The 22,953-nt window shown below is 35.4% G+C and overlaps 1 protein-coding gene across 1 annotated transcript; it reads left to right on the forward strand.

Annotated features, from left to right (window-relative positions):
• Positions 1–1,952: 1,952 nt before the first annotated feature.
• On the forward strand, positions 1,953–22,697 carry LOC113768766. Its single transcript, XM_027313235.1, has 42 exons — positions 1,953–2,164; positions 3,620–3,695; positions 4,408–4,488; positions 4,591–4,671; positions 5,308–5,384; positions 5,484–5,538; positions 5,643–5,691; positions 5,863–6,000; positions 6,939–7,020; positions 7,937–8,015; positions 8,094–8,140; positions 8,221–8,415; positions 9,257–9,332; positions 9,627–9,707; positions 9,782–9,862; positions 10,329–10,405; positions 10,516–10,570; positions 10,682–10,730; positions 10,918–11,055; positions 11,922–12,003; positions 12,090–12,168; positions 13,004–13,050; positions 14,044–14,255; positions 15,583–15,670; positions 15,795–15,914; positions 16,005–16,123; positions 16,219–16,291; positions 16,391–16,510; positions 16,968–17,036; positions 17,125–17,295; positions 17,381–17,428; positions 17,622–17,763; positions 17,919–18,016; positions 18,739–18,883; positions 18,971–19,059; positions 19,132–19,242; positions 20,105–20,179; positions 20,720–20,785; positions 20,925–21,113; positions 21,227–21,337; positions 22,022–22,102; positions 22,233–22,697. The coding sequence occupies exons 1-42, from the start codon at positions 2,057–2,059 to the stop codon at positions 22,413–22,415; spliced, it is 4,143 nt and encodes a 1,380-aa protein (XP_027169036.1). The 5' UTR covers positions 1,953–2,056; the 3' UTR covers positions 22,416–22,697.
• The last annotated feature ends 256 nt before the right edge of the window (positions 22,698–22,953 follow it).

Consider the following 22,953-nt stretch of genomic DNA (forward strand, 5'->3'; position numbering starts at 1 on the left):
GACTATTATAGCAGTTTGCTTAGATGTCCAGCACAAAAATTCGTGGGGCATACAATAATAATTTCTTGAACTTATCTTTGCTTGTTGGGTTCACGAAGTTTCGCAGCTCCTTCTTGCTATATTTGGCTGGCTTTGACAATAATCAATTCCAGCATATTACCAGCAATTTATTCTTCAATGTCATTACTTTCTGTTTGAAAATCTTGAAACAAAGAGCACTCACATGAGATACACAACTAATAAGAAGAATTACAAACTTAGAAAAAGGTACATGCTTCGCGATAACTTTAGTCATATCAGGGGAGAGATGGGTTGGGTGATTCAGAAGAAGAGGGAATTATAAGTAGGAGATATCCGATTAGATCATTTTCACTTGCACTTCAAAATAAAAAATTTGTTAGTCTTATTCATTTTGCTCTTGAAAGAGAAAAAATTTTCAAATAATCTCATTCAAATTAGAATACCTGCTACCAAGAATTTTGCAATTAATGGTTCTCTCACAAATCTCCAAAGAAGAAAGAAAATGTGTCTGAAATTAAAAATTCCAATTGGTATAATGATGTGGAACAACTTTTTTTTTTTTTTTTGGGGTTGGCTTAACATGACCGCAATGCAAATATACGGTTTTCCTTTTTTTTTTTTTTTTTTAAAAGTCAAACACACCTAATTATAAAGCGCTATAAATTGATTCCTTACTAATTCTGATACCCAAAAAAAAAAACTTGATTCATTTTTTCTCTACGCACCTAGCCGGGCCTGGTACAATTGACCAATCATTAGTTCGTCTTTGTTTTTGCTCGTGCTGGGTGGAGAAAATGTCAAACACGGATACCTGAAAAACATCACACTCGATCGTAGTCCTTGTCGGTGCCACGTTTCGCAATAATTAGATACTCGGGCATCCGAATTCAAGAAACCCAAATGGACCCTTAAAAATGGACAAAGGGTATCCCAGATTAGTATCACATTAACTGCCCCAACCTAACTGGGTCCTGGGCTACTAGCTATTTAAGTCCACCCCAGGCCCCAACCAACAAGAATAAGGAGAGTGAAATGAATACCCATTCAAGTGTAAAAAATGCAAATTTAAGAAAAGGACAAAACTTCCACAAAAGATGAGAATTTGTAGAAATGAAGATAATATAGTGCAGAAATTAAAGAAAAGAAAGGAAATTGTTTCTTTAATTATTTGTTTCACATAGATTTTGTTTTGAGTTCAACTTGATATTTTTGCAAACTGATAACCAAAAAAAAAAAAAAAACGGAGAGAGAGAGAGAGAGAGAATTCATTTTTTAATAAAATTTATTTGTCAATGAGAGCTATATTATTAATTTAGATCAAAATAGTCTTAAAGAATCCTTAACCAATATTTTTAAAAAACAAAGGAAAAATATCCCCCTTTCGTGGTATATTCTGTTTGGATTGTGATTTCTGAAATTTTTTGTAGAAAATATACTATAATTATTTGATATATATGAAATAAAAGAATAATTAAAAAATGTGTTTACGAAAAATATAAAAATTTTCAGATAAAAAATGACTTTTCAAATAAGATCTAAATTTACAATAGAAAGTCGAGGAAACTTTTGTCTAATAATTAAAGTTGAATTTGAATTCTCTGATCCATCCTCCTCGTTCCTTAAATTTCGCTCGCTCGCTCTTTCTTTGCTAAAAAAAAAAATTCACAATACATTATAACAATAAAAATTTCACTCGCACTTTCCAAACTTGGTAGCTTATAACAATAATACCATACGATTAACGATAAGACTGATGAGTCATCAGCGAAATTCACAATCTATCCAAATTGTTTAAAAATGGTAAATTAAAATCCTATTTTGTTGGAACAACGTGCAATAAAATATTCAACACCCTCCGGCGGCACATGACAATTACAGCTCTACAAGCCACATTTGGTAGACTTTTTTTTATTGCTGTTGCAAAATCAAGAATCTTAAGCACACTTCATTTCGGTTGTCAAAGCTCAGAAGATACAGAAAAAGATCACTAGCACATTAGCAGTTCATTTTGCTGTTGGTTTTAGCTGCAAAAAAAATGGCTTCTGGAAGTCAAAAGATTGTGGGGTTTCTGGGATTGGATGAAGTCGGTTTGGAATTGGCCGCTTCCCTTCTCCGTTCTGGCTATGATGTCCGAGCTTTCGAGGTTTGATCATCACTTCTATTTATTGTTTTTCTCGGTTTAGTGACTCAACTGGAGAGATTTTGCTTTGGTGCTTGAATTGTTGGCAAGCTGTTCGTCTGGAGTTTCCTACTACTGCTATTTTTGAGTTGTTTCCTTTTTTTAGTGAGACTGGAGCTGCATTCCTCGAGCAACTCAGCTTTACATCGATTCTTCTTTCCTTTCATTTGATTAAAATATTTGAAGAACTTCCAGCAATGGGTTTAAGGCGACAATGCTGGATGTTTGTTTCCTTTCTTGTTCCATTAAAGCAATCACTTAGTTTAATTAGCATAATGGAATTGCATTCTGGTTTCCTTGGCTCAGTTAGACCGTAGAAAACTTGAAATCATACATCTAATCTACAGATAGATGTTGTTCAAGAGAATCGGATGAAGAGTGAAGTCTTGTGAAAAGCTTTGTAAGCTGTTTCAGCGACTTCTTTAAATTCTTGTCCTCATGCAGGAGTCATATGCCTCGTTCATATTTGGTTTACCGCATGATAAGAAGTAGCTCATTGAAAGTGCTAATCTTTGGGACATTCTCACCATTAATGTAAGTCAGTCAGACACTTCAATTATGAAATGCCGCTGTGAGAAAATGGACTTCAGAATTGAGGGAGGATGTCTATGATTGCTCTCAGGAGCAATTATTATGACTGAAACCTCAAAAATTTTCGGTCTAGATTTGAAGAGCATACGAAATAGATGAGTTTAACAGTGTTTTGTTAAATAGAATGTATTAGCTATTCATATATGCAGATGCAGTTCATCACTAGTCCGCATATTGCAGATAGCAATAACGATCAGGTTAGATCATGGTCAAACCAAATCATATCTACACATATTTGTGACTTTTCACTCCATTGATTAAGGAGAAAGACCTCCATTATGGTTATGGCACTGTACCTCATGCTAATTGCTCTAGCAAGCATCTTTCCTTTCCACTCTGGTTCTGATCCGTATATCTACACACCGTGTTTACTTGTATTCTTGGTTGTATGCCATGACTACCACCTGGGTAAAGATGAAAAAGTTTCAAAATCCGTACAATTTCATCAATACTATTTATGCAGTATATGATGCAGTTGATGTAGCCATGTGGTTCTTATTGTTAGCAACTCCGTTGTATTCAGTTTCTTTTGCTTCTAGATATGGTCGTTTATAATTCTTATGTAGCTTTATCCTTATGTTCATGTTCTTCACAAGAAGGAAATGTTTGTTGCACTAACTTTTGTGGACTCAAAATTTTCCTAAAAATATGTATATGCAATCTGCTGTCAGTATCTAAAGGGCTTTCCTGTATATGAGTGTATTCTTGCCACCATGGTAACATTCTTTTGAAGTTTGCTTTTGCATTTTGCTTCTGTATCTACAGCTTTGATTCAAGTCCTCGTGCACTTTCACTAATAATTTTTGGTTGCAATCGCTTTGTTGGCAGACATTCAGTCCTTTGATGGATGAGTTTTCCAAGCTAGGGGGTAAAAGATGTGGAAACACTACAGAGATGAGCAAAGGTGAAACTCTTTCTTGCTACTTTTTCCTTTGAGTTTATATTGTTCTTAAAGGACTGCCTTGATGCTTTGGCCAGTTACAACTTTTAAATTGTCCTCTGCAACAGATGGACTAGTTCTGGTATTTGGTTCTATGGTGTTCAGGGACCTGGAAATTTCACTTGTGTATAGGATGGTAAAATGTTTGCTATACGAGTTTCTGACCTTTTGGCATACTAATTCAGTGTCTTGGCTTCCACATTCTTCATGTTCTGTAAGAAATAAAGCAAAGATCATAGAGAAATTCCTGTTTTGGATGTGTTGTTTAACATATAGGACAATAATCTTGAATTTAGTGCGACCAATTACATTGTCTAATCTTCTGGGTGGCACATAAGTTGGGAAAAAAAAACTTATCGAAACTCCTGGGAAGAACAAGATGGATTGCCCTTTGGCATTACAACTGCTGCGTTTGTTGTTGAGGAAGGCAATTGAATCAATATATGGAAATACTACGTTGAACATGGTAATGCCACACCAACGAAAGGGGCCTCCTTTAATCACTCACTAACTTAAGAAAATATAGGAGTATGGAATTGTACTGGGAGTACCAGAACATGCCATTTCAAGGCAGCCAAACTTCTATTCTGCTGATTGATTCTCTAATATAGCTGAATAGTTTCTATTCATTACTTTGTTGTTCATGGTTTTTTCACTCTTATATTAATCCATGCAGGTCTATCTGCTCTGGTCATTTTGACATGTCATAGTGACCACATAAGTGAAAAAATTCTAGAGCAGAAGGGAATTTTAAAAGGTCAGTCTGAAGCTTCTGCGCTTGTATTTGAATTCATAGTTACTTAACTTGATTGAGATTCTTGAATAGTAACTCTTTTTCTATTATTTCTGAGACTTGCAGGCTTAGGAAAAGATGCAGTTATTATTGTCAATTCAACTTTACCGGATGTACATATTAACAAGCTGCAGAAGATTCTAAGAGGCAATCTTAATCAGCTATTGCTAATGTGTTGACATATTCATACTCTAGCTAGACACTCCTGTCTCTTTCTATTTCTGTATGTTATGTTAAAAAGGAGCTTTGCATATTAATGTATAGTGCAGTAGAACCATATCATACTGACTTAACTGCTGACTGCTAAGTAACTTGCCTCGTAAAATTTTAACTTCTTTAGGAAGCTGTAAGAAATACAGCTAGTTCATAAGCGAATTAGGCCACTGTAACACCTGATCTGCTTTGATACTTTTCCTTTGACATCTTGAAAACATTTCACATTCTCCTTTAATAATCACTGGGTGCCTTGTTTAGCATTTCCTGAGAAAGGCATCTTATTATTCCTGTGGACGAGTACAACAGGTGGGCCAATATTTCTTTCTGTATCCTGTTAAAACTTGTAGAACCTATCAGAATATGTTTTCATCTGCACGATCAAAAGCAATGATAGACCATGATTAATACTATTCTATTCCAAGAATGAAAAAGAAGTCAATCAGAGAATAAGAACAATTCTTCCTAAGGCGCATATGTGTGGTGCATTGTCACTGTTGAGCTTCTGCATGCAGCATTTATGAGAACTATTATACTAATTTTGAAATATTGAACTGTACACTAGTGCAGGTGGTCATCATACTGACTCCATTGTGGACATGTTTGTCTCTAGAGCTGTATCTGATGATCTGAATGGAAAAGTGATGGTACAGGACTAGAAACCAAGTTTTCCCTATGAGTTTTCTCCTTTTGTACTATTTTCTTGAGGGACAAATGCTAAATCTTCTTTTCTCCATGATATTTAGATAATATCCTCTGGAAGCTTGGAAACCACACATAGGGCACAGCCTATCCTCTCTGGTGCTGCAAAGTTTGCCTTCATTTGAAGTAGTTCTATCAGAAATTTACCTGTTTTTTGGAAGTACATCTGAATTTCTGATCTAAACTTCTCCTTATTCAAACAGCTATGTGCGAAAAACTTTACATATTTGAGGGAGAGCTGGGAGCTGGAAGGTGTGTTTCTTGTTGATCTCATATCTATTTTACTTTTGTCTAGAATCTTTTGGAATTATTTGCTGTATATTATTATTATAAGTTCATCAGGTTTTCTGTATATCAGACAAGTTGTCTCCTTGTTGAACTTGTAATGTAGCATTAAAACATCTAGATTGCTCTTTCATGCAGTAAAACAAAGATGGTGATTGAACTTCTTGAGGGAGTTCATTTTGTTGCTTCCATTGAAGCAATCTCTCTTGGTGCACAAGCTGGGATTCATCCATGGATACTTTATGATATCATATCAAATGCAGCTGGAAATTCATGGTGATGTATTGATGACTAACTATAAACATAGTTTTGTTGCATCCTGTCATTTCATTATGTATGATACTTGAAGTTGTCTTGACGTTCATATGGCGTTAGGTAATTTGACAATGTGCTTATTGCTTTCTGGTGAACTTTGCAAAGGAAATCTCCATAAAATGGTTCTTGGTTGTTTAGGACCATTAACTCTTTAGACTATGTTCTGATTGAAATGATTCAAAGCAACATCTAAGCAAGAATGTCAATGTCATTCAGCTATCAGATGCACGGGCTAGCTTTTACAGGTTAAACTTATGAGATTGGGGAACAAAATTATGGGTGAACTGGTTACAAAAAAATTTGACTGACTGATTACGTACTTCGAGTTGGAAGGACTAGTCCCTTATTATGTTGGTTGGATTCTAAAGGTGGTTTATGAACCATTTAAGCTACCGTGGTTGAAACTTTTCAAGTGCATTTGGAAATAGTCGTTAATGGTCATTGTGCAAATCTGTTGTTATTAGTGTCTCCAGCTTGTATATGTACATGTTTTACATTCTCATTTGTGAACCTAGACCCGATTCCAGGGAGTAACGAGTCCCATTTGGCTACTTAGGTTTTACAAATTGGTTTTCATTTGTTTCAAAAGAAAATTCTGAACGCTATGAGAGATCTGATGCCAAAAGCAATTCTATATCAAAAACCCCAAATATAAGTGCACATTCACAATATTTGAGTTTTTTTTTTTTTTTTTTTTTTGTAAATGGACTTGCTAAGTTGATCAGCTTTTGGCTGTTTAAATCACACTTTTCATGCTAGCTATGTCGTTGACAATTGTTTCTCTTTCTGTTTGTTTACTGCTCATGCTTTCAATCATAAAATTATCAGCTTTCCATATTAAATCACAATGTCTCGTTTCTTTTGAGCACCTCTTATTTATAATTTGCCTTATTTATCAGGGTTTTCAAGAACTATCTTCCCCAGTTGTTGAGGGGTAACCAGACTAAACATCATTTCCTCAATGCCTTGATTCAAAATGTGGTATATTCCTATCTTTGTGCTTTTTTTCTTTAAATGGGCTTTACCACATGATTTTTCCAACTCAACATCTCTATTCTGTTTCTGAATTTTGGTGTTGATGTTATAGATGTTGTTCACTGTTTGCTGCAGTAATTAATTTAACCTAGAAGGAACTAACTTGAGTTTTATTTTGAAGAGGATCAGTGAAAATAGTTTCAGTGGGGCTGTGGAAAATTTCTGGAAGACGTTTATCCCACATAAAATATTGGCCTGCTTTAGTGCCTGCTACATGGAAGAACAATTTCCATCTGAAGTTTTATATATCTACCAATGTGCTAGCCAATGAGATTCCCTAACATGCTAGGAAATGAACTCATTAAAAACTTTTAGGAAAAAAAAAGGGGAAGTTTCTCAGTCATTCCAGCTGGTCTTTCTTATAGCAGTTGAAAGGAGCCGCATAGAAAGGGTCACGAGAGATACCAATGATTACATCAGAATATGGGACTCCCTATAGAATCCTACTAAAATGTGAAAAAAGAAATTATTGTCATTGAAAAGTGAGAGTGCATATCTGCCTAGTTTTACTGATTGCTTTGTTAAAGTTTAACCATTTCTCTATCAAGTAGTCTTATAGTCTATGTTCAGATATTCTTGATTTAACTTTGTAGGACCTCCCTTCATAGGACTTGCAATATTCTTCTCTTTAAGCATCAAGATGAAATTTATTTTGGAAACTAGGATTCGTCTCTACTAAATTTTCTGACACAAGTGAACTAGAAATCTGAAATGTGCTTTTGTAGGGAAATATTCACAGTCATTGTGGTTTTAGATTGATAGAAATAATACAAGATCTCCATGGACCTTTTCAGCAGCAGTTATTAATTATTCGTTATGAGTTCTTTTGTCATCCTAGTTACATTTTCTGTTTGTATTCAAGGGAACTGTTTTAGACATGTCAAAATCGCTTGTCTTCCCTCTTCCCCTGTTGACCGTTGCGTATCAGCAACTCATAGCAGGTATTTACATATCCAATACACAGATTTTATTATGCCCTAGGCACTTGGATGCAACCTGATCCTGTCTGTGCTTCTCAGGATCTTTGCATGGAAGAAAAGATGATGAAGATGCTATGTTGCTCAAGGTTGTTAACTGATACCATCGGAATAAGTAAGTGCTTATATAAAATTTCTGCCTATGGTAATAGTTTTTATTAATTCATAGGTGTGGGAGAATGTACTTGGAGTAAATATTACTGATGCTGCTAATTCAAAAAGTTACAACCCCGAGGAACTTGCCCATCAAATTTCTGCCAAATCAGAAAATGTGAAGCGGATTGGTTTTATTGGTCTTGGAGCTATGGGGTTTGGCATGGCAACTCACCTGCTGAAGTCAGATTTCTCTGTTACTGGCTATGATGTAATGTTTTACCTCGACTACTCCTTGGTGTTGGAGTAATATCGTTGCCTTTTAAATGATTCAATGAAGAAGGGAAAAGTTCCATAGCAACTTATAACCTTGTCCAGTTTTTATTTGCTGTGTGTGTTATGTGCAGGTATTGAAGTATGAAGAAAGTTAGTGATGCTAATGTGTTAAGACTAGTTGGAAATAAGATAATGCACGACCATAATTTCATCCTGTTTCAGAAAAGTTAGAACTGGAAACAACATAATAAAAAACTTCAATGACTGATACCAGGTTCTCCAGATCACCTAGTTGTAATTGAACAAGAAGAAATGACTGACATTAGTGTAATAGTTAAATTGTCAGCTTTCTCTTGAAATGAGAAAATAGTATGGCAAAGTCAATCATTTGGTACAAAGATTTGCAAATATTTTCTACAAGACATGCTAAGTTTTGAGCCAAGTTTTGATATGTAAATTATATCTCTATTGTTTTATTGGTCTAAGTGAGAAAGGCACATACATATTTGTTCAGATATGATCCACCTAATGTTCCTAATCAACAATAAACTAGTCCACAAGATGAAATATATAATCTGGAAAAATTGACTACACCTCATTTTCAGCTTTCCCCTTTCATCCTTCATATGTGTGTAACCATATATAATGATTCTGGATATTCCTTTTGTCCTTCAAGGGAAATCAAGTTTTGTGCATCATCTGTATACATACATACAAACAAAAATAATGTTCTTATATTGTGTTTATCTGCACTTCTGTTAAGACATTGTTGTCTTCATCTTGATTTGACAGCTGTTGATAGTGTAAATGATGCTGTTTCCATCTTTTGGTTGTAGGTGTATAAACCAACACTATCTCGGTTTGCAGATGCAGGTGGCTTGATTGGAAGCTCTCCAGCAGAAGTATCACAAGGTAATTGAAAACCTTTCACATTTCTCCTACATTTATATTTTCCAGCAGAGGTATCACAAGGTAATTGTTCAATCAGTTAGATAACAGCCACTTTTACGTGACTGTTTTCCTAATGATCCTTGCTGTGGTTCATAAGTGATGCATGCACTTCAAGTGCATATAATGGTTACACTTTATTTATAATGGTTACACTTTATAATGCACTTCAATTTCAAGTGCATTTGAAATTTACACTTTATTTCTGTTTTAAAACATCCTTTAAGGAAGAAGTTTCTGAAATCTATATTCTTGCAGATGTGGATGTACTTGTAATAATGGTTACAAATGAGGCTCAAGCTGAAAGTGTTCTCTATGGCGACAGTGGAGCTGTGCCAGGTACAGCCTTTTGGGTGTCTGAGCTACATTTGATTAAAAAACCAGAATGACATTGTTATATTGTGTTTTTGTAGCTCTTCCATCTGGTTCCTCTCTTATCCTCATGTCAACCGTTTCTCCTGCATTTGTCAAGCAGCTTGAGCGACGCTTGCAGGGTAGGTTCTTCAATCTTTGGCACACGTCTCAGAATTATATAAATGTACAAAACTGTACTTTGTTTGCAACTTCCATTCATGGGTGCATTTGATATAGTTATCAATCATACTTGGTCTATTTTAATCGCTTTCTAATTCTTCTTGCATGCTGATGGTTGTCCAAAGATTGTTCTTTGATCTTCACAGCTGTGGGAGTTAAAAATCTATGGTCCAAGAATCCCTTTAATCTACTAAATGTAATAATACGCATGCACTCACATGTTTCTGTTGGCTTAGTTTTACTCTATTTCAAGCCAATAATGTGATAGCAATTGCCATATATAATGATCTGACTATCGTGCATGGAATTTCTATGAGATTTTTTATTTTGTCTAGCATTGTTAATGTTACTCTAGTAGAATCTTATTTTGTTATTTGTAGAATTTTGAGTACTTCTATATCTTCATAACCACTTAAAAATTTTTAGATGAAGGTAAGAATTTGAAATTGTTGGATGCTCCTGTCTCTGGTGGGGTAAAGCGTGCCTCTGAAGGAACACTTACAGTGAGAATATTAAATGTTTACCTTTTGGAATCTCAATTGCAGAAAAATGAGAGTATTTTCCGATTATAGTGGGAACCTTTCTGAAAACTGACTTGAAAAAATTTTGCTAGATTATGGCATCAGGGACAGATGAAGCTCTGAAGCATTCAGGTTCAATTCTTTCAGGTAAAAAGGACAATATTTTACAGGGTTCAGATAGAGTAACTTGAATTTAAGGTTGCAATGCTTTATGAGAAACAATGCTTGAAGATATTTAATGGATGCTTTAATGAACAGTTCTCAGTGAGAAGCTCTATATCATTAACGGAGGTTGTGGGTCTGGAAGGTACTTTTTGACAGAGTGCCACTCTTTAATGCATTTCTAGTACTCAGTTAGAGTATGTTGGTTTTTCATGTTCTCTGAACTTTTATTGTATATCTATATTCAATTGTCAAAGGATGCATTAGTCATTGAGTATAAATTGGCCATTTCATATCCTCTAATAACTTACATTCCATATTCCATTGTTTAGTGCTGTAAAGATGGTAAATCAACTACTTGCTGGAGTTCATATTGTGTCAGCTGCTGAAGCAATGGCATTTGGTGCTCAGCTGGGTCTTAATACAAGATTGTTGTTTGATGTCATCAGAAATAGCAGGGGGACATCTTGGTAGGTATTACAATCCTGTGATTTAACAGCTATTGTCTTCTCACTCAAAAAAGTTATAACTATGGGTTTGTTTGGATTGAAGGTTGTATGGAAAATTTTTTTGGTATTATTTGTTGTAGCACTTTTATAGTTGTATTTGAGATAAAAAGGTGGTCAGGAAATGTGTTTTGTGAATATTAAGAAAAATTTTCCAAAATTATCCTATCCAAATAAACTCATTTTTATGGTTTTCTTGATTTTTGATGAATATATTTTTAATCGTTGATATCTGTTAAGCATGATGAGTTCACATTTGTGACACTGTAGATGCTCTTTTTCATTGAGTAACTAGGAAAACTCCACTTAAAATTTGAGTATTCTTGAATTAGCGTTGATTCAGAAATGTAAGCTATTGCCATGGTTGTTGTTGAAATAATGAAATGCTTATCATAAGTGGCTCAATTATTTTTGGTTAGTCTAGCTCATGAATACTTCAGAATGAGTCATGGTCAGTTTTAGCCCTGAATTGCTGTCTAGCAGTGAAGACAAGTAAATAGCTTTATTTGTGGTAAAAAATATCCTATCCTACTTAAGTTTGCTTTGTGTGCCCTTAAATGGTTTGTTGATCACCATTTTCTCATATTTGTTCAATTCCAAATCAGCTTTTAAAAGACAAATTTCTCTATCCTACGCTAACTATTGAAATCTTCACTCGGCTTTCAGTCACTTAAAAAATTTTCTTTGGGCACTGTGTTTGCTTCTTGATATTTTCATGATAATGAAAATGGTGGCATCTCCAGTTAAGAGAAATAATCATTCTTGTGTTCTTCCAGTTATTCAGGCTTGGTGGACTTTCTGACCTGTTAATCTGGTTCATTTTGTTTCAGGATGTTTGAGAATCGTACTCCTCACATGTTGGAAAATGACTATACACCGCTGTCTGCACTGAATATCTTTGTGAAGGATCTGGTCAGACTGGTTTCCTCTATGACATACAGCTTGTACATTTTTGATATTGGACATAACCATAGAGGCTAACTTTAAGATGCTTACAGGGCATTGTTTCTCATGAATGCTCATCCAGGCGGATTCCACTTCATATTGCAAATGTTGCACATCAGTTATTCTTGGCAGGTAGGCTGAGTGGATGAAGAGATTTTTTATGTCCAATTCTTAATTGTGCAACTCTTCTGTTTGTATAGGTCTTGATTTGATTTTTAAAATGGTAAATGATATTCCACTTTTAACAGAACCTACTAATTTGTTGTGTGTACACAAGCATAGTTATGTGTGAGACTAGTAGTCTTATCTTTAGAGCAATCTATTGGCCTGCATATCACCAAGCCTGACACTAAGAGCAGTTTCTGGAGAATCTTTTCTTCATATGTTAGGAAGAAATGAAAAGGTACACAAAGGCAGGAGTTTTCCTTTCTTCAGTATTTTTAGCAGGGAATACGAAAATAGGTACATTAAGATCATCAGAATTAGTTACTTCATTGGCTAGCTGTTTATGATCAGGAATTTTTTGTCACTCTGGTGCATCAGATCTGTGAAGTTGGTCATTTTCCTGTAGCCTTAAACTTGAATATCTTTGTGACTGAAACCATGTTGTATCTTGTATTCAAGATTCAAGCAATAAAAGAAGATTCAAGTAGTAAAAAAGTTCTTAAGCTCCTGAAATGAAAATAAAAAATCTCTGCTGTGTTGTAAAAGTGATTTCTGTCATGTTAGATGATAAATTTTTGTTAATAAACTCGAAAAACCTGAACAAAAGGGCTGCACTGATTTTTATTGATTACTTAAATTTGATACAGTGAGGTACTTAAAATATTACTGCTTCTTGTTATTGTGAATCTGTGTTTGCTATTTCTCTCTTTTCGTTTGCTTCAAGGTGCAATTTGTCAAATTGTGCACCTTGAACTCTTTACTTGAAGCTTCTGCTTAGGAGTGGCTACTGTTGTGTGATTAGGTTCAGCTGCAGGATGGGGTCGATTGGATGATGCTGCTGTAGTGAAGGTATTAACTTCTTCTGGCTGTTTTTTGGCTATCTATGGGGCAAAACATACAAGTCATTGAATTTAAACAAATATTAAAAAGAGAGCGAAAATCATTGACTTTGCAGATAATTTGCCATAATGGAGATAAATAGCCTCCTGAAAACTTTTATTTTGAATATGTTATCAGATATCTTATACAGCCTAATGCTGATTTCTGTCCCATACCGGGCCATTTAGCAAAATATGGTGCTTTTAATTAAAATTAAAAAGAAACATTCCTTTATTGTTTTCTACAATATGGACATCATTCTCTGTAAAATGACGGCTTATTCCCTTACACCAGACGCCTCTGTTTGCTTCCAAGTTCTCTCCTCCTCCTCATCGTTGGCCTATCTCGTTACCTCAAGCCTTCCACTGTCTCTTAATATGCTTATCTAAGGACCAGATTTATTGTAAACAATGATAGATTACTAAAGATTGAACGTATGCTTGCATCACTGGGTGCAGTTTATAGTGTTTATACCAAGCCTATCTTTCTGGCATATGCTGTAGACAAGCATGGTCATAGAGATTTAAATTGGGTTCAAAAGGCCAGAAAAAAACCTGAAAAATCTGACTATGGAGGTTATGCTAAATCCAGGAACATTAGGAGAATACTTTGTCATATGAAATTTTGAAGAGTGTTTAAACTGCAGTTAACTATTTACTCAGAATGGATTTATCCTGTGGGACAAGCATATGAACCAAGCATCACAGAAACTCATCTTGTTTTCAAAGTCGATTTTCTTTGTTTTCAAGTGAGTGTGTGTTTGATTAGATGTCATTGTCTCCAAAATCAACTGTAAAGTTGATTTTCATATGCCCACTTCCATCGATATGCAAATAAAAGGAACAATAACACACACACACACACATACATATTATGCTGATCTTAAACCACAATATTGTAGTAAATAACCCGTCAAAACATGCTAGTTAAGTTTTGAAAATAACATTGGTCTTGATGATATAGGTTTATGAGATGCTTACTGGAATTAAGGTTGAGGGGAAAATTCCAGTTCTCAGTAAAGAATCCATCCTGCAATCTCTTCCATCCAAATGGCCTGTGGATCCCATTGACGATGTACATAAGCTAATTGAAAATAGTTCAAAGATTTTAGTTGTCCTCGATGATGATCCAACTGGAACTCAAACTGTACATGATATTGAGGTATTGACAGAATGGTGAGTTTCTCTTGGCTTCAGTTCTAGTTCCATATGATGGTATTTTAACAAAATCTTGACAACTGTCGTGTTGTTGAATAAATTGTTGATGCTCATGTTGGGCAACCTATGACGTCATATCATGTTCCTCTATATGATTTAAAAAATTATATTTTGCTGGTTTGTTATGACACCTGACTTCTGAGGGTTTTGCATGACTAGAATTCTAATGATGACAAGCTTGGATACTGTCTTTTTTTTTTTTTTCCCTTTTTTTTGTGCTGAATGATAATCTTGTAATAAGCAAAAAAATGCTGTTTGCATGAGGTACTTTTTATTCCTGGATTCTGCTGGCAATTATTAAGAGCAGTGTAAGGCCCTATTGGTCTATACATGTTTTCAGGATTAGCAGTAATTCATTAAAGATATAAAAAGGAAAGGAAGTCGACAAAAAATTGACTGAATTTCCAGTTTAAAGAGAAAAAGGGAAAAGAAATTAGGATTTACAGGTTTCAAATCCTGAAACTATTGGTACTGGATTTGAAAAGTTGGCTTATTAAATTCTTTCCCTGTTGAAATATAGAATGGTATAGTCTCTTTAAAATCTGTACTGGTTGAAATAAAAAAGTGAAAAGGCATTAAAGATGCAAATTATTTCCTTTTCATGGAAAGTTGAAGTTTTAATTTGAGTAATAAGACTTTTGGGTTCACAAAAAAACTAACCACGTTGATTTTTTGTATGAAGATAAAAGAGTTTGCATTTGGAAACAGGAAAAAGTATGAAAGTTTCTAATATAAAGAGCCATCCAATGGAAAAGTAAGAGGAGACTAGGTAGAAAGATCAAGATCTAGAATGAGGGAGTCACAAGAAAGAAAGAAAGGAGAAAAGGCCAAAGGTCAAGGAGGCATAGAAGTTAAAAATCTGAAATAGGAGGAATGTATCCCAAGCAGAAAGAAAGAAAAGAAAAGACAATTTTGCAAAATTGTAGTCATTGAAAACCAAATATTGCTTTATCTACTACATTATGGGCTCAAGAAATTAATTTCTTAATTATCCGAATATTCCAACTCCCAATGAAGTAAAGTTCCCATTTCATAAAACTAACATCACTGGATCCAGATGTTGAGGAACAAGACTAATCCAAGAGGGTTATTCAATTAATTTTTTCCTGACCATATTCTCTTATTTGAGCTTCCATTTGTTTGACCTTCTAATTGGTTTATTGAGAAATTTGATTTAGAAAGTAAAAAGTTTCTCAACTATACAACTTATGTTGATGATTCATTGAAACAACACAAAAAGCAGTTCTTGAGTCTGTTAATCATCTGTCTTTGTGTTGGTTTTTAGGAATGTTGAAGCACTCATTCAGCAATTCAAAAATAGGCCCAAATGTTTTTTCATTCTGACCAATTCCAGGTCACTGAGTTCTGAGAAGGTATAAAGTCTTCCTTCAAAATCAGGCAGTAGAGAATTCCCTTGCAAAAAATATGAGCATTTATTAGACACAGTCAAAAAACCACTTGTGCAGGAGTTCATTCACTAAGATCTGCTCTCTACAGGCTAGTAAATTGGTAGCAGATATATGTACAAATCTATATACTGCATCTCAGTCAGTCAATAGCACGGACTATACAATTGTTCTGAGGGGTGATTCAACACTACGTGGTCATTTTCCAGAGGCAAGGACTAAAAACTTGTCTTGTAAATGTTGACTGTAAAACTTTTCTTCTGGCTATGCTTAATGCATTCTTTTGCTTCATTGTGGCCAGGAAGTAGATGCAGCTGTTTCTATACTGGGAGAAATGGATGCATGGATAATCTGCCCATTTTTCCTAGAAGGAGGCCGTTACACTATTAATGATATACACTATGTTGCAGACTCTGATAGGTTTTGATTCTTCTTTCTTATTCAACAATCCTTCTGTACAGTTTAATTATAACGCAGAGAACATTAACATTCATTTCATGGCTTCATGTCCATAGGCTTATCCCTGCTGGGGAAACCGAATTTGCTAGAGATGCTGCTTTTGGCTATAAATCTTCTAACCTCTGCGAGGTGTCATATCTTGTTAACCCATGTGCAAGTAGGCTGTTCATTTCCACCCAATGACACTTCTCTGTTTGTTTTCTTTAAACTTCAATTTCAAAATTCCAGTGGGTGGAGGAGAAAACTGGTGGAAGAATACCTGCTAGAAGTGTGGCTTCTATATCCATTCAACTGCTAAGAAAAGGTGGACCAGATGCTGTTTGTGAACACCTATGCAATTTGGAGAAGGTAAGGTGCATAAGTTATTGGAGGATTTACTAGCCATTTATTTCAATAATCTATATGGACATCAATTTGATTTGAAATATCTGGAGGGGGTTCAAGTTAGGATTGAAAATCGGACTACTAAGATATTTAGGGCCAGCGGCTTTCAACTTTTGATTTATGAGGTGCCTAGAGACAATTAAACACATTGAATGCAATTAATTGGCAGAAACATCATTTTGGAATAACTGCTTATTAAGAGGACATCTTGTTAATAGCACTACATGGTTTCATTTCTTTCTAGTAGGTTTTGTTTATATAGTGAAGGTTTTGTGAAGATAACTGTGATATGAACATGATGTTGCTTGGTGTATTTGAGTGTGTGATCAATATGCTCCCTGATCATGGAAAGACTTTGTGTATCATTTGCTTATGTGCATGGCCTTAATTTCCATACACTAAGGATTAACGTATGAAACAGGGTTCGACATGTATAGTTAATGCAGCTAGTGACAGAGATATGGCTGTATTTGCTGCTGGAATGATTCAGGTTTTGTTTATTTACATCATTTTTTGATGCTTTCTTTGACATATTTGTCGGAAATTTGAGATGGCTTTAACCTGTATTTACCTGGTAGGCTGAGCTGAAGGGAAAAAGGTTCTTATGCCGTACTGCTGCCAGTTTTGTTTCTGCAAGGCTTGGAATTATCAGAAAAGCTCCAATTTTACCCAATGATCTTGGTATTAATGGAGAGAGGAGTGGTGGGCTTATCGTTGTTGGTTCCTACGTTCCAAAGACAACAAAGCAGGTAAAAATCATTACAGAAGTACTTTTTCTGTGGAAAATTCATTTTTGTTTTCCTAATTGATGAATAAAGTTTCTGCCATATGCAGGTTGAAGAACTTAAATCTCAATGTGGACATTTCTTAAAGAGTATTGAGGTATCATAAATGCCAATTAGCTACTTATGACAGAAAATTCTTCTCTTTTTCCTTACGACCAGGGAAAACAAAACCAAAAGGAAAGGAAGATAGAGAGTGCAATGGGCAGAGATATACTCTATTAACCGTGTTACACCTTTAGGAACTGTATTAATGGCGTGATGACCTTATTTTTCTTTTCTTTACTGTATAGATCTCTGTGGAAAAAGTAGCCATGAGGTCAACAGAAGAGAGGCAGGATGAAATCACCCGAACAGTTGAGACAGCAGATATTTACCTTAGGAGTTGTAAAGACACTCTCATATTGACTAGCCGAAAACTTATAACAGGCAAAAGTAAGACTCTCTTGATTTTCAAGTACCTTTCTACACTTGCCATCAAAGCTTTTGAAATGAGTTGAAGTTTTACCTCCATATGCACTTCCTCTCCACAAACTAGTTTAGTTCCTGTACTTAGTGAGCTTCATGTTTGTCCTTTCAAATGCAACCAGCTCCTTCTGAAAGTTTAGAGATAAATTCCAAGGTGAGCTCTGCTCTGGTGGAAATAGTTCAGCGGATAACTACAAGACCCCGTTATGTTCTTGCGAAGGTACTTTCTCCTTATCCCTCAAACTTATTTTGATAGGAAGCTGCTGGGTCCTAGAGAGGTTATCTACTTAACCAGTGGGTGGTGCAATCTTCTTTTCTCTTCAGATGGTTTCCTGCTTATCCAGACACTGCATTTCATTTCTTAGTTATAGAGCAATTAGAAATCACGGTAAGTATTGTGATGCATCAGTTTAGGTTGGAACCTACATGGATATTGCTATTTTTCTATACATTTGTAAAGTTATTAGATAATGATATGAACAACATAAAAAATCTGAAGTATAGAAGAGATTCCATAAGTGTCCCTTATTACTGTTTCTAATATCTGTAAAGATTTCCCGAGTTATCTTCTACCCTCCCAAGGCCTCTCTCCTCTCTCTGCACAAGTCCTCCAGCAAACATAAGAGTTATGTCATGGGCTGTTGATGCCAAAGACAAAGATCATCCAGAGTTGCATCCTTTTTAATTTTGAGTAGGACTGCGCTTCATAATCTCCTATGCTAAAGTTACACAGGAGGGGAAAAAGGCAGTGTTGCAAATGTGTTGAGATAATTCCAAATGGAGATCACATTCTCGCGTTAAGTACCCCTTTCGCTGATGGTGCTGGGAAGGGTTGTCTGCTATTTTATTGTTTGACATACTTAGGGTGTTATAATAATACATAGGCAATGATGGTGTTGTGTATTCACGGTTTAGTGCTTAAATAAGCTTTTCCCTACACAGGGTGGTATAACCTCTTCAGACCTTGCTACAAAAGCTCTTGGAGCAAGATCTGCCAAAATAGCTGGTCAGGCTTTACCTGGTGTTCCCTTGTGGCAGCTAGGTCCTGAAAGCAAACACCCTGAAGTACCATATATTGTATTCCCAGGTAACTTGAAATGTTGTACTTCTTATGGTGCAAATTCCTCTCGGAGATTTCTTTTGGATCCATAATGTAACCTATATGTTTACTTAGGAAATGTCGGTGACAGTAACGCTTTAGCTGAAGTAGTAAAACATTGGGCTAGTGTCAACAGAATCTCATCAACTAAGGAACTTCTCCATGTAAGAGCTGTCTTTTGAATAATTTGTGAACTGGCTCATATTTCAAGTAATGATTATCTATTCCATGTTTAGAATGCAGAAAGAGGTGGATACGCCATTGGAGCTTTTAACGTGTATAATTTAGAAGGAGTTCAGGCAGTCGTTGCTGCAGCAGAGGATGAAGGAAGTCCTGCCATTTTACAGGTTTGGCAGTACATTAATTTGGGGCAGAGTGTGATAATTTTGTACTTTTTCAAGCTCTCAAGAAGCATGACTGCTACAAAATGCTATAAAAACTATCTGAAATGTGACGTGAAAATACAAATTTCTGACTAACTTGGTATCCTTGTCATCCTTAAGGAAGAAAGTTCAAACTATTTCAAATTCCTGAAGAAATTATGCCCAATTACATTGAAGGTTTGCCTAGTGTAAAAAATTAAGATGGTTGTGCAAAAGAATGTAACTCTTTTTAAGTTCATCACCTAAGTACATCAAAATTTTATAATTTCTATGGTAATAAAAAAAGCATATCTTCAAACGTCAAATTTCTCAAATGGTTTTACTCCAAAACATATGTGTTGCACTTTACATGCTTTCCTGAAACTTTAACCCCCTTCTTTTTGTATGCCAACGTGTTTATTTTTGGAGGATGGCATAGTGGGACTGCCACTTGAAATATGACAACATTGTCTCATAACTTCTCAACCTCTCTCTGAGCCTAAGTTGGCTCAACTGAAACCCCATTTTAGTAGTACCTGGGTTCATTTATTCCTTTTAATTAAACATGTGCTTAATTAGTACTCTATTTTATTTCAGTCGTGTACTTCATTCCTTTGTTTATGTACTACAATACATGATGCTTGCAAGGTGCCGATGCATTCAAGACTCTCATGCTCAAAATTTCAATCAACTTTCCAGGCTTTAACTGCAAGAGAGAACAAAAAGCTTTCAATTTCACAGATTAATGTTTTGTATTAAATCTGTTCTTGATTAACTAAATTTATGCTCTATTGGAGTCATTTAGTCATTGACACTGATTTATCATTTTGAACCGCTACTTATACAGATCCATCCTAGTGCTTTAAAACAAGGAGGAACCCCTTTGGTTGCCTGTTGTATCTCTGCTGCAGAACAAGCAACAGTAAGTAACATATTGTTTAAAACCCAGTAATGTGTGCTTTTAGCACTTGTACTCTGCTAAAAGGAAACATGGCTGAGAAATATTTGATAAAATCCAAATGGACTTTCTTCTAAATAGGTGAGGAAGAGAAGAAATCATTTTCATTGAACGGCTAAAAACGCAGTATAATGTGATATGATGGCCAATTTCTATAAACAAGGAACATGACCAACAGATTCTTAGGTTTGTGAAGGAATCTTATACTTCACTGATTTGTTATTCTCGTCATATGCAGCTTAAATGCAATGGCTATGCGCACAGTCTTATTATATGCCTTGGTATTTTAGGTCTCTTTACTTTAAATTTTTAACCCCCTCCCTGAAGAAAGTGATAAAGTAATGAAAGATGCTTACCCATAACTTTGTCTAAATGGTAGTTGAGTCTAAACATATAATCTTATATTTGATTAAAATCTGAAATACCAATGGCTGTCCTTTCTTTTTCCCTAATACTGCTTTTGATTGCTAGTTAGCTTGAATAACTTTATTAACTTCAATGCAGGTCCCTATTACTGTTCACTTTGATCATGGAAGCTCAAAACAAGAGTTGTTGGGAGCTCTTGAGTTGGTAAGCTTCTTGTTGACTTCTATGAGACTTGTATTTTATGTTTATCGCCTGATAAAGAATTTATATGCTCCCAGGAATTTCATTTAAGCTATAGATATTTATCTTGTCACATAGCTTCTCAACTTAATTACCATGGCAGGGATTTCATTCGGTCATGGTGGATGGTTCTGACCTTCCTTTCAAGGAGAATATATCATACACAAAATCCATTGCAGAAGTGGCGCACACCAAAAATATGGTGGTAGAAGCTGAATTGGGAAGATTGTCAGGAACTGAAGATGATCTGACTGTTGAAGATTATGAGGCTCGGCTAACTGATGTTACCCAGGTTCTCTATCTGTCTAATACGTTGCTCTTTCTTACAGAGGAACTGTCTGAAATTCTGAAGATATTCGTGTCAGTTAATTACCAATGTGACCTTAAGTGTTTGGTGAATTTCAGGCAAACGAGTTCATTGACACAACGGGTATAGACGCTTTGGCTGTGTGCATTGGGAATGTTCATGGAAAGTACCCTGAAAGTGGTCCAAATCTGAGACTTGATTTGCTCAAGGTCAGGCATATATATTCCTTCTTGTGTTGTATTTTTGTATTTTGTAGGGTAAGCAAGCTTTCAGTTGAAGTGTTCACATGCATGCTTATCTTTCTAAATCACATTAATAAATGCACTAAAAGCACTAGGTCGGTATTCTTAAGGTCGTTGGACATCCACAGAGTTTTGGAGTGTGAAAGCTAGATTGTGTGCACTTTTCTGTTAGGATGTTGCTGATGATTTCCAAGCTCCTATATGTGTCACTGGCACCTATCATACTTGTTTATTTGGTCCATCTGCCAAAAACCTTACTGTTGAAACTTGAAAGCTGTTTACTTGGTTTATTTACAAGTATCCTTAGCTTCTGCAAGTTTTTAAAGCTTTTGCTACCTGATTATTAAACCTAGATTGTCATTATAAATTTTCTTGCTAACTTATGCCGTTTGTCACAATGCTGGGCTGTGTATGTATATTAGTCTGTCAGATGCCATTATACCGTCCTAGTTTGTAAATTTTTTTTTTTTTTTTGCGTAATTTTTGTAAGCAAAATCTTAGCGACTTTGGTCAAATGCTGCGACCGTGGAAATTGTCAGAAAAGCTTGCTTTTTTTACTTCTTATCTTTGTTGTGCATGATTTTGATTGCAAGAAAGATTAAGCATCCATGCCTGTTAAGCTTCTAATCCTCCCCTCTGCTATCTCTCCAGGATCTTTATGGTCTGTGTTCAAAGAAAGGAGTTTATGTTGTTCTCCATGGAGCTTCTGGATTGCCGAAGGAGCTCATCGAGGTATTATTGCTTGTTTAACTATTGTTTAGCTATTTCTAGAAAGCATTTGGTACAACTTTGAAGTTCTTGATTCAAGTCGAACCTGGAAAATGCTGACTAATAGATGTTACGCATGCATGATTATTCCCAGGAATGTATAAAGCTAGGAGTAAGGAAGTTCAATGTCAACACCGAGGTGCGAAAGGCTTATATGGATTCATTAAACAGCTCCAAGAAAGATCTCATCCAAGTCATGACCTCTGCCAAGGAGGCCATGAAGGCTGTGGTTGCAGAGAAGATGCGTCTATTTGGTTCAGCTGGAAAAGCATGGTGACAGTCTTCAAGCTTCAAGCATCAAAACGAGAGGTTTAAAATATATAAATACCTCGGAAAGCAGAGATAAAAGCACAGAAGAATATGTCTATTTGTAACAGCATTTTCTTTCATCTCTCTGTGTTCTTTACTTTCTTTCTACCCTTAGATATCTTAGATGTCTAAAACCTTGATCCTATTTAGTGCCAATTACTATACCATGTAATTCTGAATTTCAGTTCTTCATGTGGTCTGCCCACAAATATGTGTACTATTTGTCCTCAATCCATTGGCTACATTTTAAGTCCCAAAACTCAATTCTCTTAACTTGGCAATTTGAAATAGTCATGCTTCTGATGGCAGGACCCCAAAAAAAAAAAAGGTATAAAAATAAATAGGAAAAAAGTACAGGAATTGACCGGTTTATTCTTGTAGAATTATTGCAACATAATTTGCATCGGCCTCCTTCCAATTGAACGAGTAAGCTAAGTACATTGACTTGACGGGACAAGTTATGACATAAATGAATTTCTTCTTAAGATTAATTCCAATCAAACCAA

Source organism: Coffea eugenioides, chromosome 4, assembly GCF_003713205.1.
Source record: "Coffea eugenioides isolate CCC68of chromosome 4, Ceug_1.0, whole genome shotgun sequence".
NCBI classification, from domain to species: Eukaryota; Viridiplantae; Streptophyta; class Magnoliopsida; order Gentianales; family Rubiaceae; genus Coffea; species Coffea eugenioides.

What these genes read in the sequence shown, in the direction of transcription:
- LOC113768766 (XM_027313235.1), top strand. Translation starts at nt 2,057, where the DNA reads ATGGCTTCTGGAAGTCAAAAGATTGTGGGGTTTCTGGGATTGGATGAA. An exon ending in ATGATGTCCGAGCTTTCGAG is followed by an intron (nt 2,165 to 3,619) that starts GTTTGATCATCA and finishes CTTTGTTGGCAG; the next exon opens with ACATTCAGTCCTTTGATGGA. An exon ending in TCCAGCAGAAGTATCACAAG is followed by an intron (nt 9,333 to 9,626) that starts GTAATTGAAAAC and finishes ATATTCTTGCAG; the next exon opens with ATGTGGATGTACTTGTAATA.